At 34.2% G+C, this 17,046-nt stretch overlaps 1 protein-coding gene across 3 annotated transcripts in view; it reads right to left on the reverse strand.

Annotated features, from left to right (window-relative positions):
• The window catches only part of SLCO4C1 (solute carrier organic anion transporter family member 4C1), a 56,840-nt gene that overhangs the window by 31,986 nt on the left and 7,808 nt on the right, over window positions 1–17,046 (reverse strand). For 2 of the 3 annotated variants that reach the window (XM_045565951.1, XM_045565954.1), the window contains exon 3: window positions 2,643–2,825. In XM_045565951.1, the coding sequence (XP_045421907.1) occupies window positions 2,643–2,825 (183 nt within the window). The remainder of the gene's footprint in view (window positions 1–2,642; window positions 2,826–17,046) is intronic. The other variant, XM_045565953.1, reaches the window with a different exon arrangement.

A 17,046-nucleotide genomic window follows, 5' to 3' on the forward strand; every position in this document is an offset into this window, starting at 1 on the left:
CACTCATATTGTTTATCTTTGCAGTTTGGTAGTTTTCTGTAGTGTTAATGTTAATTCCTCTCTCTTTCTCATTTGAGTATCTGCTCTACCATTGAGTTTTGTACTTTCATGTATTTTCATGGTGGTTGATACTGTCCTTTTGCTTCCAGATATAGAACATCCTTAAGAATTTTGTGTAGAGCCAGCCGATTGATGATTCATTCCCTCAGTTTGAGCAACTTGTTTGTCTGAGAAAGACTTTGTTTCTTCATTTCTGAAGGACAGCTTCAATAGGTATAGCATTCTTGACTAACAGGTTTTTCTTTCAGCACTTTGAATATATTATCCTATTTTTTCCTTGGCTTGTAAGGTTTCTGCTGAGAAATCTGCTGTTAGCATGATGGAGATCCCCTCATATGTGACTTGGCCCTTTTCTCTCCCTGTTTTTAGAATTCCCTCTTTGTAGTTGACTTCTGACAGTTTGACTATAATATGCCTTGGAGGGGACATTTTTGGGCTGAATCTATTTGGAGATCATGGAGCTTCCTATATCTGGATGTCTATTTCTCTCCCAAGACTTGGTAAGTTTTCAGCTATTATTTCAATAAATATATTTTCTATGTCTTTTCCCATCTCTTCTCTTTCTGGAACTGCCAACTGTGAATACTTGTTTACTTAATGGTGCCCCATATATTACATATACTTTCTTTATTCTTTTTAGTTTTTTTTTTAATTCTCCGATAGCATTATTTCAAAAGATTGTCTTCAAGTTTGGAAATTCTTTCTTTTTCTTGATCTGGTCTATTGTTGAAGCTCTTGATTACATTTATTATTTCATTCATTGAATTATTCAGTTCAAGGATTTCTGTTTAATTCTTTTTTATGATATCTCTTTGTTGAATTTCTCATTCAGCTTTGTGGGTGGATGTGGGGACAGGTCAGCAAGATCCCAGGGATGTGGAGATACAGGGGCTATTGGGACCCAGGGCAGAATGTTGTCTGGTGGTGGCTCCAAAATGGAGCCATGCTGAAGTAGCTTGAGTACCAGAGGGTGGGAGTAACCCAGCGTGACTTCCCTCTCTGGAACAATGCAGTTGTGGACTCCAGGCTGCTGCCTATACTAGGCTCAGGGCCTGTGAGGGCTGAGGTGTTCTGTGGCTAGTATTGCAGGCATTTGTGGTAGGAATGTAAACTTTTGGGGATCTCTTCATTATTTTTTGCCCCACAATGGGGAGTCCCTCTTGGCTCTAAGCTAAACCAGTTAGATGCTTCACTTCCCTCTCTCCTCTCTGTTACCATCTCAATTTTCCACATCCCAGAGGGTCTTTTTCACTTCCTTGCTGAATTCTCATGTTCTCTCTTAGATGCTCTACTCAATATGTAGTTATCTCTCATTGTTTTGGTCCTTATTCATGGAGGGGGCAAGTGCTGGGTGCCTCTAGTCAATCATCTTAATGACTCCTCCACAAAACAAAATTTATGCATACACCAATGTCTAGTGTATTACCACCTTCTAGATGTTTTGTTAACTGCTAAGATTCTCATCCTCACATCCGAAAGAACAGGAAACTAATTTATACCTGAAACTAAGCATACATCAATGGCAGAAATGATTTATGCATTATCTCAAATCTCCAAATGAAAGCTCACACAAGGTGATCTGAAAACATATAAGAATTTTTTTTTATCTGTTGACTACCCTAATTTATATTTTAGCTATATTTTTAAATAGAAAAATTAAAGTATGTAATATATAAATAATTAAGTGTGCACACATAAAGGATTCATGCTCAAAAAATTTATGGATAAAAATACATGATGAAAAATGCTGAAAATCAGGGACTCACAAATTATCTTTGGAGACAGATCTTTTTTTCATAATTCCCAACTGGGTTAGATTAATAATTTTGTAAGACTATGTTATAAGTTTTGTAGAAGTATAAAATTGCTATAGAAGTTTTTACATTAGCAATGTGCCCAAGTAGATTTAGTAGTCTTTATCAGGGCTGCACTGAACATACTTCCGTGGCTGTGGCAATGGATCTTCTATGTTAGAATAATAGATTGGTAAGGAGAAAACTCAAATGCAAATAAAATATGCAATAACTAGATGTAGGGCCATGTATACTGTAATTAGCTCTACCATTTTGAGATCCGGGGAGGCATTTTAGAAAAACTCATGCTACCAGGAATTAGAGCACAAAAGAAAAAAAAGAGTCATATATTTCAAAAAAGGTGATTTGAAATGAAAAACTCCATCAAGTTTCCAGACACTATCTTGTGGTTTCTTTTGTAAACTGTAGTCAAGTCCACGTAGGATGTAATAATCACATAAAAGAGTAACGCTCAATCTCCACACCTTGTGTAAGTAACCCTGGGATTCAAGCAATCTAGACAGAATGCCGCTTGGATGGCTCTTCCCAACCAGGAAGGATGGCATGTCCAGAGCAGAAAATAAAGCAGGACGTAAACAAAAATCATTACTCTTTCTATTTACTGACTTAATACATTAGAAAATAATTAAACAGATAAAAGTAATACTGCATTTATCTAAGAGCAATACGGCATTACAACTAAATCTTTAATAAGCCTATTTTATGCTTTATTTCTAAAATAAGCAAATAATACAGCAAAATGATACTGAGTTTAGAGAGTAAGCTTACCTATATAGAGAGAAGATTTGTGTGTGGGCACAGAATCATCAATAAAGGCTGTTCCCAGGGTGTAGAGAGGAGTTCCTCCTGTCCCCAGCAACAGTTGTCCCAAGATGAAAACATACAAGTAGTTAGAAAGTGGAGAGGTTGAAGAGGTACAACTGGTACTATTCCTTGTTATTAAGCAAGTGTCTTTAGGAGAAAAAATAAAATAAAAATGTTAATTTTACAGAAATTTAGTTAACAGTTCAAATATATATCATACAAATTATACTTGCTTAACATGACATTAATTATTTCTTCCAATTGTTTCATTTTGATTATATTTAAACTATTTAAAAATATATATTACTTGAAAATTTTAAAAAATATTATCATTTCAAAATTTAGAAAATGTAGAATAAAACTGAGAAACATTAAGAATGAAAATTAATAAATTTTCAGGTAAACTAATCTAAACACAATTGAAGCAAGAAGTGCCAGGGAAAGATAGTTTTCAGATTAAGAAAGAAAACAGGTACTATATGACCATCATATTGAACTTATAAATCAATACCTTAACCACATTTGAAAAATATACTTAGGCTATGGACTATTTTGACCAAAATATAGTGATCCCCCCATATATATATGTTTACTATATGTATATTTAATATATATATTTACTATAAAGCAGCAATATTGAAATTATATCTAGTTCTTTTTTATAGCTCAACTGTTTTATCAAGTTTCCTTTTATGGAGCAATTTTTAGGTCTACAGGTTATTCTTATCAAAGGAAAAATGTTTACCTTTAAGATTTGATCAAAATCTTTTTCTAAAAATCATACTCAAAATACAGACTGGATATTTAAGTAAATTCATATTTCCTAAACTCAGCTGATAATATTAATGAGCTGAGATGACTGTTAAAAATATTCGCAGTCCTTTACCTTTGAATCCAGTTTATTACTCAAGAACATGTATTTAACAACACGGTCAGCTAATTCTATTTTCATTTCTTTATACTAGGTCAAGATATATTATTTCCTGATGGATGAGATAAGTAAAGCTTCCAAAGCACCAATCCTGAGATTCTTTTAACTCATTTAACTCATTATATTTTTCATATAATTGAAATAGAGAAATTAAGTTCATGGTCACCAAACTATAAGATACAAGTCTATGTATAAAATATGTATTTTTGCATTTCAAATTTAAAATATACCCTTTAATACTGTACATATTCAGACAAAGACAAACATAAGCATAATCAACAAGGATAGGAAAACATATATATTCAAAAGTAAAATTAAAGAAACTTTGCTAAAATACAGACTGATCTTTAATTTAAAGAAGGCATAGTGCATCCCAGGAAAATTTGATGCAGGACCTTCAACACAAAGATATTCCCTTGTAAAGTTACTGGACTTAAAAGATGAAGAAAGACTTTTTTGAATAGCCAGGCCAAAAGATAATGTCACTTATGCAGAGGGAAATAAAAAAAAACCAAAACAGTAAGCTTGCATTTAGTCTTCTCTAAAGCAACATTAATCCCATAGAGGCAATATGGAAATGCCAAACGAGTAATCAGTGAAAGATAGTGTGACCCACAAATTTTATGCTCAGTGAAACTCTCATTCAAACATAAAGACAAATATTTAAATATAGAATATTTTAAATCTCATGGAATAAGCCTTCCGTGAAAAAAACTACTGGATGGTACATTTAAGCTTACAGAGAAATACTTCATAAAGATAATTAGAAACAAATATGAAATCATTTATTAAACTGTATATAAATCTAGATTTACTTATTCTGTGAATTCTGTGGTATTACTAGTTGAGGAAACCATTTGATCCTAGGATTTAAACTTATTATGGGAAATCAAATAATTTCTGACAAAATAGAGTTGGCCCTCCCTATCCACAAGTTCCATATCTTCAGATTCAATCAACTGCAGATCAAAATATTCAGAAAAAATAAAAAATAACAATACAACAATAAAAATAATATAAATTTTACAATACAGTATTAACAACTATTTACATAGCATTTAGGTATTATAAGTAACCTAGAGACGATTTAAAACATATGGGAGAATGTGGGTAGGTTATATGCAAATACTGCGCCATTTTACAGAAGAGACTTGAACATCTGTGGATTCTGGGATCTGTGGGGATCCTGGAACCAATCCCCCAGGGACGCTGTACTTTCAACATTAATTAAAAGGCACGTGATTTGACAATGCACCACAAGAGGGAGCTCTTATGTTGTTTATAAATTTAGAGGCCTGTTGTCAATAAAATTAAACATCAGAACTTTACTTAATAGACAAACCGGTCGCCAGTCCTGCCCACAAATATTGACAGGGCCTGCGGCAAAAGGACATAAGAAAATCCACATACCATATGTCAAAACATAGAGAAGTTCAATACCAAGCTCAGCCTAACTCAATCCCACTCAAGAGCCCCACAGCCTGCTGCTCCCCAGGCATTTGCCCTGAAGATCTAGAGGCTAAAGGCATTTCTTTTTCCCCGGGTCTATCCTGCTGTCAGGGGTAGCGCAGGATGGATGCTACAGTGGGAGGTGGAATTCCACTCCCCCAGCCAGGATTTCCAGGCGGTGCCTCGAGGGCATAGAGCCCAGGGGAGAGGAGTGAAGAAGCATAGTTTTCCAGGAACCCAGCCTCCCCAGTTACCAGCATTAGGTAGCCTGAGGTGGCTTTTTTTTTTTCCAGCTTATAATGGAGGTACAAAAGTTCAGGTTATGTATAGTGCCCATGCCCTCCTCCCCCCCCAGTCAGAGCTTCAAGCGTGTCCATTCCCCAGACAGTGTGCATCATGCTCATTATGTAGGTATACACCCATCCCCTCCCCCCACCCCCCACATCGGTCCGAAACCCAATTGGTGTTATTCCCAAATGTGCACTTAGGTGACGATCAAGGAAACCAGTTTGCTGGTGAGTACATGTGGTGCTTATTTTTCCATTCTTGGAATACTGCACTTAGTAGAATGGGTTTCAACTCTCTCCAGGAGAACAAGAGATTCTATATCACCGTTATTTCTTATAGCTGAGTAATACTCCATGGTATACATATACCACAGTTTACTGAGGTGGCTAACTTTAAACAAAAGCAGCCTCTCTTTTTCCCTTCCCAGGGAGTGGCTGTAATTTTCCTCCCCTGGCCCCACTCCCATCTCCCATGTAGCCACTGCCCTAAGGAAGGAGAAAGACCTGCTGCTGCTTTTGTTTAAACTTGACCATCCCCAAATCTAAATAGCACTTACTGTTCCGGGAAATTGAGCTCACTCCTACATCCTTCTCCCATAACTTCCGTTCACTAATCCTGTTGCAAATCTTTCAAAAAGCTTTCTTATCAAACTTGAAAAAGAAAGCAAATTATCTTTGAGTCTCAATATTTGTGATATGTAGGTACCTCTAAGCACAGGGCTCAGAGCAGGGCCCCTCTTGCTGGGGCCTAAGGGCAAATCGTGGCAAAAGATCTGAGCAAGGAGCAAGAAAAATATTCTTCCTGAAGGTAAAAAGAAACACTGTGAAGTCCAAGTTTATATTCTTTGCCCGTAACAGGAGATGAACCAGGTGACAGCAGGGACTTCCCTCGCTGCTTTGACTCGTAAAGACAGAGAGGGTGGGGTGGAAAGAGACTGCAGAAAGAATCTCACAGACCATCCATCTTCCGCACTCTTTGTGGGAGCTGAAAAGTCAAGAGCCTTTGTCCGAACAGCCAACCTGCCAGGGATGGCAGCCGGGTCACTCACCTCCTGTGGGAACCTAACCGAGTCAGAGAAGTGATTTTCAAAAGGAGCTACCACAAGCATCTATAAGAAGATAAGAAAAAAGAGCAGCATAATATTATTAAAATTAAGACTAGGGCACTGACCACAAAAATATTTTCATGGAGCAGATGAAAACTGAACACATATTCATTTCATCATGAAATGAAGCAATTATTTATATGAAGGAAGACAGCAAAGCAGAAATAAAATAACAGAAACAAAATAGTAAGGGAAGGAAAGAGGAGACAAAAGATGTGCTGGCAGAGAAGTAAAAGGAAAAAATTAAAACCCCAAAGAAATGAAGATACAATTGAAAGGAACATAAGGGTGAACAGACTGAGAAAACCCAGTAACAGGGATATAGAGTAGAGATGAGAAAAGTGAGCAAAATGAATGAAGTGACATTGGTACCCAACCAACAACATAGTAGTGAGCTCCCTGGGTTTTATTTTTGCGTCATCTATCCTAGATTTGTAGCTAAATAAGCCAGTAACTCAGAAATGCCAAAGGGTGCAGATGGGGGAAAAAAAGCCACGAGAAAACCCCAATCATTCTAGCCAAAAGATCAAAAAAGAAGCAGCCTGGCTAAGCAGAAATATTCAGACAATAACCACTTTAGTCAATCCCCACTTTAGACAATAACCACAGAAAAAATAAACTGTGGTCTCACCCGTACCTACACCAGCAATATATAAACAGAGGCTGTAACAAGGTGCGTCAATCCCCCCTCTAGGGTGATGTTAGAGAAGGCTGAGAAGGGATCTGGGACTTTCATCCCCACCAAAAGGTAATGAATGACCCCCATCCCTGGTGCCAGTGGAGTCTATGTTGGTAGCCTGAATTTCCACCACCATGTAGTAATGGAGGCACTCGTCTTCCTCTTGCTAGTGTTAGAGGAAGCCTAGTGAAGAGTCAGACCTTTCACCATAGTCCAGTGGGAATTAAGGCCTACCTCTCCGCGCTGGTCAGCAGAGAAGGCCTGGAGAACAGTAACAAGTCACTCCTTCCCCCCCCAGACAGTGAGATATTAGTGGAGTTCCAGTGGAGATACAGAAATGCCAACATCACCCAACAATGACAAGGAGTCTTACTATTAGGTGTCAACTGAGGCCAGGAGGGAAACTAGGACTTATACCCCACATAGCAATAACAGGGCATCACCCACCACACCTCAAACTCATCAGTGTTGGAGTAAGCAGCTAAAGCAGAAGGTTTAAATAACATTCAGAGTCTAACGATACCAAGATTATACCTTATGGACATATAATGCAATACCTAGAACAAATACTCATAAAGCTACACAAAGAAATATACTCAAAACACTATAGATAAATCAAAATAAAATTCTAGAAAATGTTCATGCAACCCACAGGAAGGCAGGAAGAATTAAACAGAGAAAATGAAAAACAGAAAGAACAAACATCAACAAAATAGAAAAGTGCAAGTTTAAACTTTAACATACCAATACTGATACTACATGTAAATGGTCTGAATATTACAATTTAAAGACAGATATTGGCAGAGTGAATTAAAAAACATAACCCAACTATGTATCATCTACCAGAAGTGCATTTTAAGTGTAATGATATGAATAGGTTGAAATTTAAAGAACAGAAGAAAGATATAACATCCAAGCATTAAATCAAAATAAAATAGGAGTAGCTATGTTAGTATCAAAATAAAACTAACTTCGGAGCAAAGAAATTTACCTGACACAAAGAAGAACATTACATAACAAAAGCATAGTCAATCTACCAAGAAGACAGTAATCCTAAACATGTGCTCTCCAACAACAGAGCTGTAAAACATGAAGCAGAAACTTATAGAATGAAAGGAGAAACAGACAAATTCACAATTACAGTTAGTTTTCAACACTCTTCTCTGAGCAACTGATAGACTTAGCAGGATATAGACTAATTTAACAAGGGATATAGACTAACTTAACCACATCTACCAACAGGATCTAACTGACATTTCTAAAACACTGCACCAACCAATAGCTGAATATATTTTGTGTTCAAGTGCCCTGAGACCATATACCAAGATAGACCATATCCTGGGACATAAAGCAAATCCTAATAAATTTAAAAGAGTTAAAATCTTCCACAGTATGTTTTCAGACAACAATGAAATCAAACTAGACACCATTAACAAAAAGATAACAGCACAATCTCCAAATATTGGAAACTAAACAATATACTTCCAAATAATCCATGGGTCAAAGAGGAAGTCTCCAAGGAAATTAAAAAATACACTGAATTGAGTGAAAATGAAAATGTAGTATATTGCAATTGTGAAATAAAACTAAACCAGTACATGAGGAAACTTTATAGCACTAAAATGCATACACTAGAAAAACAGAAAAGTCTCAAATCAATAATCTAAGCTTCCATGTCAACCACCTAGAGAAAAAAAAGAACAAAATAAACCTAAAACAAGCTGAGAAAAGAAAATAAAGATAAGAGGAGAAATCAATGAATTTGAAAACAGAAAAACAACAGAGAAAAGCAATGAAACTAAAAGATGAATGAATTAACTACCTCTATCAAGACTGATAAAGAATAAAAGAGAGTAGACATATATTACCAATGTTAGGAACAAAGGATTTCACAACAGACCTTGCAGACAACAAAAAGACAATCAGGAAATACTAGGAACAGCTAGCTCTATACACATAAATTTGACAACTTAGATGAAATGGACCAATTCCACGAAAAGCACAAACTACCTCTATTCATCCAAAATGAACTAGATTTGAATAGCTATGATGGATAACTATTAAGGATATTGAATTTTTAATAAAAAATCTGCCCAAACAAAAACTTATAGGCCTAAATGATTTCACTTGGAGAACTGTAGCAAACATATTAAGAAAAACCAAAATTAATTCTAGATAATTTCTTCCAGAAAACAGAAAAGGAGAACACTTCCCAATTCATTTTATGAGGCTAGTAATCCCCTAAAACAAAAACCAAATAAACATAGTAAAAACAGAAAATGATACACTAATCTCCCTTATGAATATGTGTACATAAAAACTCTTAACAAATTATTATCAAATAGAATTCAGAAATATATAAAAAGAATTCTATGCCATTGCCAAGTGAGGTTTATTCTGGGATGAAAAGCTGGGTCAATATTCAAAAATTTAAAAACTATAATCTACTATATTAACAGGCTAAAGAAGAAAAATCACATGATCTTGATCAGATCACGTGATCAGAAACCACATGAACAATTGATATGGAACAAACACGTGACAAAATTCAACAATGATTCATCATTCAAAATTCTCAGAAAGAAAGGAATAGAGTGGAACCTCCTCAACTTGATTAAGAGCGTTTATAAAAACCTGCAGCAATGGTAAAAGACTGAAAGTTTTTTCTCCTAAGATAGGGAACAAGGTAAGAATGTCCATTCTCACCACTCTTATTCAAAATAGTACTGGAAGTTCTAACCAGTGCAATAAGTCAAAAAAATTAGACATACAGAATGTAAAGGAAGAAATAAAACCATTCTTATTTGCAAAAGATATGACTGTCTACATGGAAAACGCCAAGGAATCTACAAAATAACTTCAAGAACTAATAAGTAAGGTCACAGGATACAAGATAAAATATACAAAAACCAAGTGTATTGCTATATATTAGCCATGAACATATAGAAACTGAAATTTAAAATACAATACTATTTATAATCACTCAAAAAAACCAAAAGAGATATCTAATGAAACATGCATAATTTATATGTGAAAACTACAAAATATTGATGAAAGAAATTAAAGAAGATCTAAATAAACAAAGATATATATATATGTTCACGGATTGGAAGACTCAAAATAGTAAAGATGTCAATTCTTCCCCAATTAATATGCAGTTTAATGCAATTCCTATCAAAATCCTATTAAGATATTTTACAGATATACACAAGATTATTTTAACATTTGTATGAAAATGAAAAGGGAATTAGAGTAGTCAGTAAATTTTTAAAAATAAGAATAAAGTGGAAGGAATCAATCTATCACATATCACAACTTATATGGCTACATTAATTAAGATTGTGATATTGATGGAGAACACACAGAGATCAATGGAACAGAATAGAAATCTTGAAATAGATCCATACATATTTGCCCAGCTGATTTTTGACAAAGCTACAAAAGCTGGTGGAAGGAAAGCCTTTTCACAAAATGGTGCTGGAGCAAAAGGACAACTACAGGAAAAATTAACCTTGATCTAAACCTTATATCCTATATAAAAATTAACTCAAAATGCATAAAAGACTTAAATGTAAAATAGAAAACTATAAAACTTTTTGAAAAAAACAATAGTAGAACATTTTGGGGATCTAAGGCTAGGCAAAGAGTTCTTAGACTTGACAATAAAAGTATAATCCATAAAAGGAAAAATTGATAAAGTAGACTTCCTCAAAATTAAAAACTTTTGCTCTGTGAAAGACACTGTTGAAAGGATAAAAAGATGAGCTACAGACAGACTGGATGAAAATATGTGCCAACTACCCTGTGACAAAGACCTAGCACTTAAAATACATAAATAGCTCTCAAAACTCAATAGTGAAAAACAAACAATCCAGTTAGACAATGGGCAAAAGACATGAAAAGATATTTCACCAAGGAGGATATACAGATGGCAAATTAGCACACGCAAAGATGCTTAATATCATCAGCCATTAGGGAAATGCAAATTAAAACACAAGATTTCACTACATACCTACCAGACTAGCTAAAATTAAAAATAATGATAATACCTAATGCTGGCAAGGATGCAGATAAACTGGATCACTCATATATTTGCTGATGGGAATATAAAATGGTATGGCAACTCTGAAAAAGTCTGGCAGTTTCTCAAAAAAATTAAACACAGAATTATCATATGGCTCAGCTATTTTACTTCTTGGCCATCTCCCTCAGAGAAATGAAAACTAAAACTACACTCACACAAAAATCTGTACACAGATGTTCATAGTTTTATTTGTAATTATCAAAAACTGGGAACAAATCAGATGTCCTTTAACAGGCAAATGATTAAACAAACCATGGTACATCCATGCTATGGAATACTAATTGCCAATACTAATAGAAAAGAACTAACAATTGATAAATATAACAACGTGATGAATATTCAGAGAATTACGCAGAGCGAAAAAAGCTAACTGTAAAATGTTATGCCTGTGTTACTGAAATATACTAAAATATTTAAACATAAAAATGTTTATCGTGAGATGATTTATAATAAAAGTGTTTAATGTAAATATTCAACTCTATGAGAATGCTTAAAATGTAAAATGAAATGCTATGCAATAAAAATGCTCACAGGTTGCAAAATATATTAACTCTATAAAAAGATAGGCACAGTAAAAACCGTAAGAAAATCTCAAAGTTGCAGTCCTTGAGAAAAGAATAACAATGAATTGAGATTTTTCTCTTACCACTTCTTAGTATTATCCAAATTGTCTGCGTGGCCCATAGAACATCTCTAACCAGAAAAATAAAATGCATTAATAAAAAATATAACAAAGGAGGGCTGAGTAAATAAATTATTTATAAAAGGAAACAATATAAAAGCATAAGGATTCTGCAGCTCCATCTTTACTCATATTAAATGATATCTAATACACATTCCAGGTTTTTAAAAAAAGTAGATATCCAGATTCAAAATATTGTTTCCTTAAAACAAGGATTTTGAATGTGTAAGTATGAATCTGTATATGTGAATGTAATGTACAGATGTGTGAATATGTGTAAATGTTAGTAAGTATGTGAGTGTGAGCGTGTGCATAAATGCGTGTGAATGACTGTGTAACGCAATTACTTGACTATTTGTGAATACACATATGAATGTGTACATACTTTAAAAAAGACTGGCCAGGCCTAGTGGCTCAGGCCTGTACTCCTAGCACTCTAGGAGGCCAAGGTAGGAGGATCACTGGAGGTCAGGAGTTCAAGAGCAGCCTCAGCAAGAGCAAGACCTTGTCTCTATTAAAAATAGAAAAAATTAGCTGGGCCTGGTGGCACATGCCTGTAGTCCCAGTTACTGGGGAGGCTGAGGCAGGAGAATCCCTTTAGTCCAGAAATTTGAGGTTGCTGTGAGCTAGGCTGATGCCACGGCACTCTACCCTGGGCAACAGAGCCAGACTCTGTTTCAAAAAAAAAAAAAAATACTGAACAACGTTAACAATGGGTAATCCAGGTTGCATTATCACAAAAAAAAACCCTTTATTTTCTTCCTTATTCTATTTTTGTTTTTTCTACTTTCTGAATATTTTACAAAGCACCTATGTTCAAAATCAGTAAAAAATTAAAGATATTTTAAAAAAGGCAATTTGGCTATTTAAAAGGCAATATTTTAATGTGTCATTCTAAATGGACCCAATTAATATGAGCTATGCCAAATAAAGTATTTTCTTATCTCATAAGAAGAATACGATCTTAGAAACATATCTAATTAAAATATTTTCTAATGTATTATTTTTAAAAAGTTTGGCCAGACAATGAAGATATGTCAAGATCAAGGGACACCTACAAAAAATGTACTATAATGAAAGATTTTTATTAATTTATATTATTTTAAACTACCACTTCCAATAACTAAATGAAACAAGAAAGACAGTTACTTACCATGAACATCATTATTATTCATTGTTACTATTTAACGGGCAATTCCTCCGCACCAAGCACTGCCTTACCACCGCACAGGTATAATCTCCTATGTTGTAGCAATTATTTTTATCATGATTTATAGTTGAAGAAACTAACTCACTTCTGTCTGACCCTAATATCCCTGCTATACTGCTGCATAACTACACTAACTGTAATATGCTAATAGTATTAAAATAAAACAGAGAAACTATATTAAAACACCCATTGGACAATTTGAGCATTTTTAAGAACAGTGACTAAGAAAATTAAATTTCCTCATTTCTTTCCTGCCACAAACCACATTTGTTACCAACCTTTCTCAGGAAGCTACAAAACAAGCAAAACAAAACAAAAATTAGCATTGCTTAATTATCACCTCCCATACCTTATATCTAGTTAGACACAACTATGCCTATGGCCTGCTTGAATGCTCTCTCAGAGCATTTCATTTTACATGTAAAGATAAAAAATGTCTCTCAACAAATAATCCTGACATTTTAGAATAATCCTGACCACTTTAGAAGCTCTGAAGCGAAATGAACATTTTAGCAAGTAACTAAGACAAAAACCCAAAGTAGAATATCAAAGCATTTTGCTGTTTCTGGATATGTTTTTCATTCTAGCTTCCTTTTTCCCAAAGGAAATTTTTCAGAACCTAAATCTTACCCATAAAGATCATTTATGGCAAATAATTTTTGCCTGTGATAACACAATTCTTCCTAATTCAGTGACCAAACAAAAGAGAAAATGCCCCAATATTCTTTAGCCCAGGTTTATGGAAAATGTGGAAAGAGAATGTCAAACTGCCTTTATTTGCCATTACCTAGTCTTGTTATCTTCCGTGGAAGGGTAAGGCATTAGACTCCTAATAAGGCTCTATAAAAAGGATCTATTCATTCACTAATATATTTCACAACTCAACAAATATTTCTTGAGCACCTACTCTACATCACATGCTGTTCTAGGTCCTGACCATAAAAAAGTTTCTAAACTCAACAAGGACTTTCAAAATCATATACTTAGACCTAAGATAACATAGGGCAGATTTTCCCATGTGTTCCCTGAAACACCTAGAGAAGGAAAGGAAAAGGGAGGGGTGGAAGCCAGAAAAAGGAGACAAGTGTAACAATTTAACCTCTTGGTAAGTTCAGAATTCTACATATCATACCCCTAACTAAAGAGTTACAAAATGCATTTGCTTTTACAGTGATGTAATAAAGACACCTGTTTAACTTTCATTTTTTCCCAAACTCATTCAACCATGGAACGTATTTTAATGCCTCTAGAAACTGTGCTCTGCAGATCATACTTTGGGAAATGCTGGAACATGTTTTTCTCTTGATGAAGGCCATGGATTTTTTAAACCTCTGACAGAAAACTATAGTTTGTGAGGTGAATTGAGTTTGTACTAAGATCTCATTGATAAATTTTTTCCTGTTTATTTTTTCCCCTATAAATTTCCTCTATCTCAGAAGTTCAGTCATTTGAATTTCAACAAAACTGGCCGCATTAGAGCACCTAGTAATTCATGATATTTTATGAAATTCCTATTTTAAAGGAAGATATAAAGCAATAATCTTGAAATGAAAGAAATCTTTCTCTCCATGTTCACAGTTAAAACCTTTACAAAATAATCAGGCACTAAACTGGACATGTATATCCCAAATTGGACTAAGATAACCTGGATAATTTTTTAAAATATTGATTCCTGAGTCTTACTCCAGACTTATTAAATCAAGATTTCTAAGAGGCATCGTTAAATAACAACCATCCAGGGTAATTCATATTATCTAGGAAGTATGGGAAAGACTGAAGGGGATTCTGATATCAAAAATCATGATTGTTTCATTTGGAGCATTGACTATACCTAAAAGTTACCTCTAGCCCTTTTATCATGTGTATTAAATTTAAATTTGAATCATTTGTTTTAATACATCATTGTTTTTTCTAATCTAAGACAGCATCTCTCCTCTTTATTTCTTTATTCATTTCAATCACAATATAACCAAAGTATAAGAAAAATAAAAGCAATTTCCATAAAAGAAGAAGTATATCAAAGAAGGAAGAACACTCACTCAGAGTCCAAGCAAAATTAAAGCATCCTGTACTGAATTAGTAGTTGAAAAACTCTAAGATTCTTTGCCCTAGGTCTTCTCCAATCTAGGCAAGCATACCATGTTAAAAAAAAAAAAAATACTGTAAGAACACAAGATAAAAGATGGTAACTGGAAATCAAGTCCAACTTTGAGTCCCACTCTTATCATTTTCATAGCACTGCATTCTTAAGTAGTTACTCGGCATAACCAAAGTTCTTTGTTGCAACATTCTCCCTGAAATACCAGTCTAAAACCTTAGAAATTTAGTGCTGCAGCTAATGAGAATTTTTATCATTAAAGGTTACCTTTTTTTTTTTTGAGGGAAAGGGAATCGAAAAGAGAAACAAGGAAATAATATACCTAGGAAAAATTATGCAAGTATTGGGCAATAAATAAAAAGAGCTTTACTGGATTTCATAATTTTCTATAATTCCTCAGTGTTTAATAATGACCTCCCTCCCAAATTCTCAAAGAGAGCAAAAGATTATTTTGCTTAACAACATTAAAATAACACTCAACCAAAAGGAATTAAAAAGTACTTGGATGAAAACAAAATGTTATGTGGTAAAGATTTATTTATTACATTTTAAAGATTTTAAAGTTATATTAGAATATGTTCTTATATTAATGTTATATTAAAATATTTCAAAAGTGAGTGTCAAATATGATTTACTTGAAAAATGTTTTATGGCACTATTCTATTTTCAGATTAACATATACAAAAATCAGCCCTTGAAAGTATGTATTTGTTTCTCTTAATTTTAAGAATTCCTCCTTTTTTTGAATTCAATAACAAAACTTCACTTTGATAATCTTCATTCAAAGTTAATCACCTCTAATGCTTATGTCTCCATAAAAGTTTCCCTTAAAAACACCTTTCTCACAAACCTATTTAAATTTATTTTTTACAGAACGATAAAAAATTCAAGCTGTTTCTAAACACACCTTTCTATCTTTTGCTAATTCTTAACCTCCTTTTGTGTTATTCTCACACCTGGAGAAATTGTTCATGCTTATCATATTTCATATTTTGGTTTTTTCTACTTATTAACTGTATTATATTACTTTAATCTCCTTTTATAGAGATTATCCCATCTAAAGTGAGCCCTGACTTTGGTTTCTCTCAAGTTCAAAAACCAAGAGCAACAAAAAAAAAAAAGCACACAAAGGTGTGTTAATTTCCTCAATGTCCATTTCAGATTAAATTACATGCATGATTTCTATTAATAAAATGATTTCTTAATGTTATGCTCTATGTTATGTTACTTAAGAAGATTGTGCATTCCCTTTCTTCTAATTTATTTACAGGAATCTTTTTTATTTTTTGAGACAGAGTCTCACTCTGTTGCCAGGACTAGAGTGAGTGCTGTGGCGTCAGCCTAGCTCACAGCAACCTTAAATTCCTGGGCTTAAGCAATCCTACTGTCTCGGCATCCCGAGTAGCTGGGACTACAGGCATGTGCCACCATGCCCGGCTAATTTTTTCTATATATATTTTTAATTGGCCAGATCATTTCTTTCTATTTTTAGTAGAGACGGGGTCTCGCTCTTGCTCAGGCTGGTCTGGAACTCCTGACCTCGAGCTGTCCACCCGCCTCGGCCTCCCAGAGTGCTAGGATTACAGGCATGAGCCACGGCACCCGGCCAATTTATAGGAATCTTTCAACTGATTTGTTTTCCTTTTCCTACTTAAATCCCTAGTTGTCTTCTCTATTCTCCTTAAAGTTAGATAAATAATTCAGATTTTGTGTTATAGGTTCCCATATTTGCAAAAGTGAATGAGTTTACTTGAGCATTGACAAGTTATGATGTTTTAAACAAAGTACAGACCATTATACCAGACTACTTGAAATTGGGAAGAAATGGTTTAAATTCATAAA

This window comes from Lemur catta, chromosome 12 (genome assembly GCF_020740605.2).
Source record: "Lemur catta isolate mLemCat1 chromosome 12, mLemCat1.pri, whole genome shotgun sequence".
Taxonomy (NCBI): Eukaryota; Metazoa; Chordata; class Mammalia; order Primates; family Lemuridae; genus Lemur; species Lemur catta.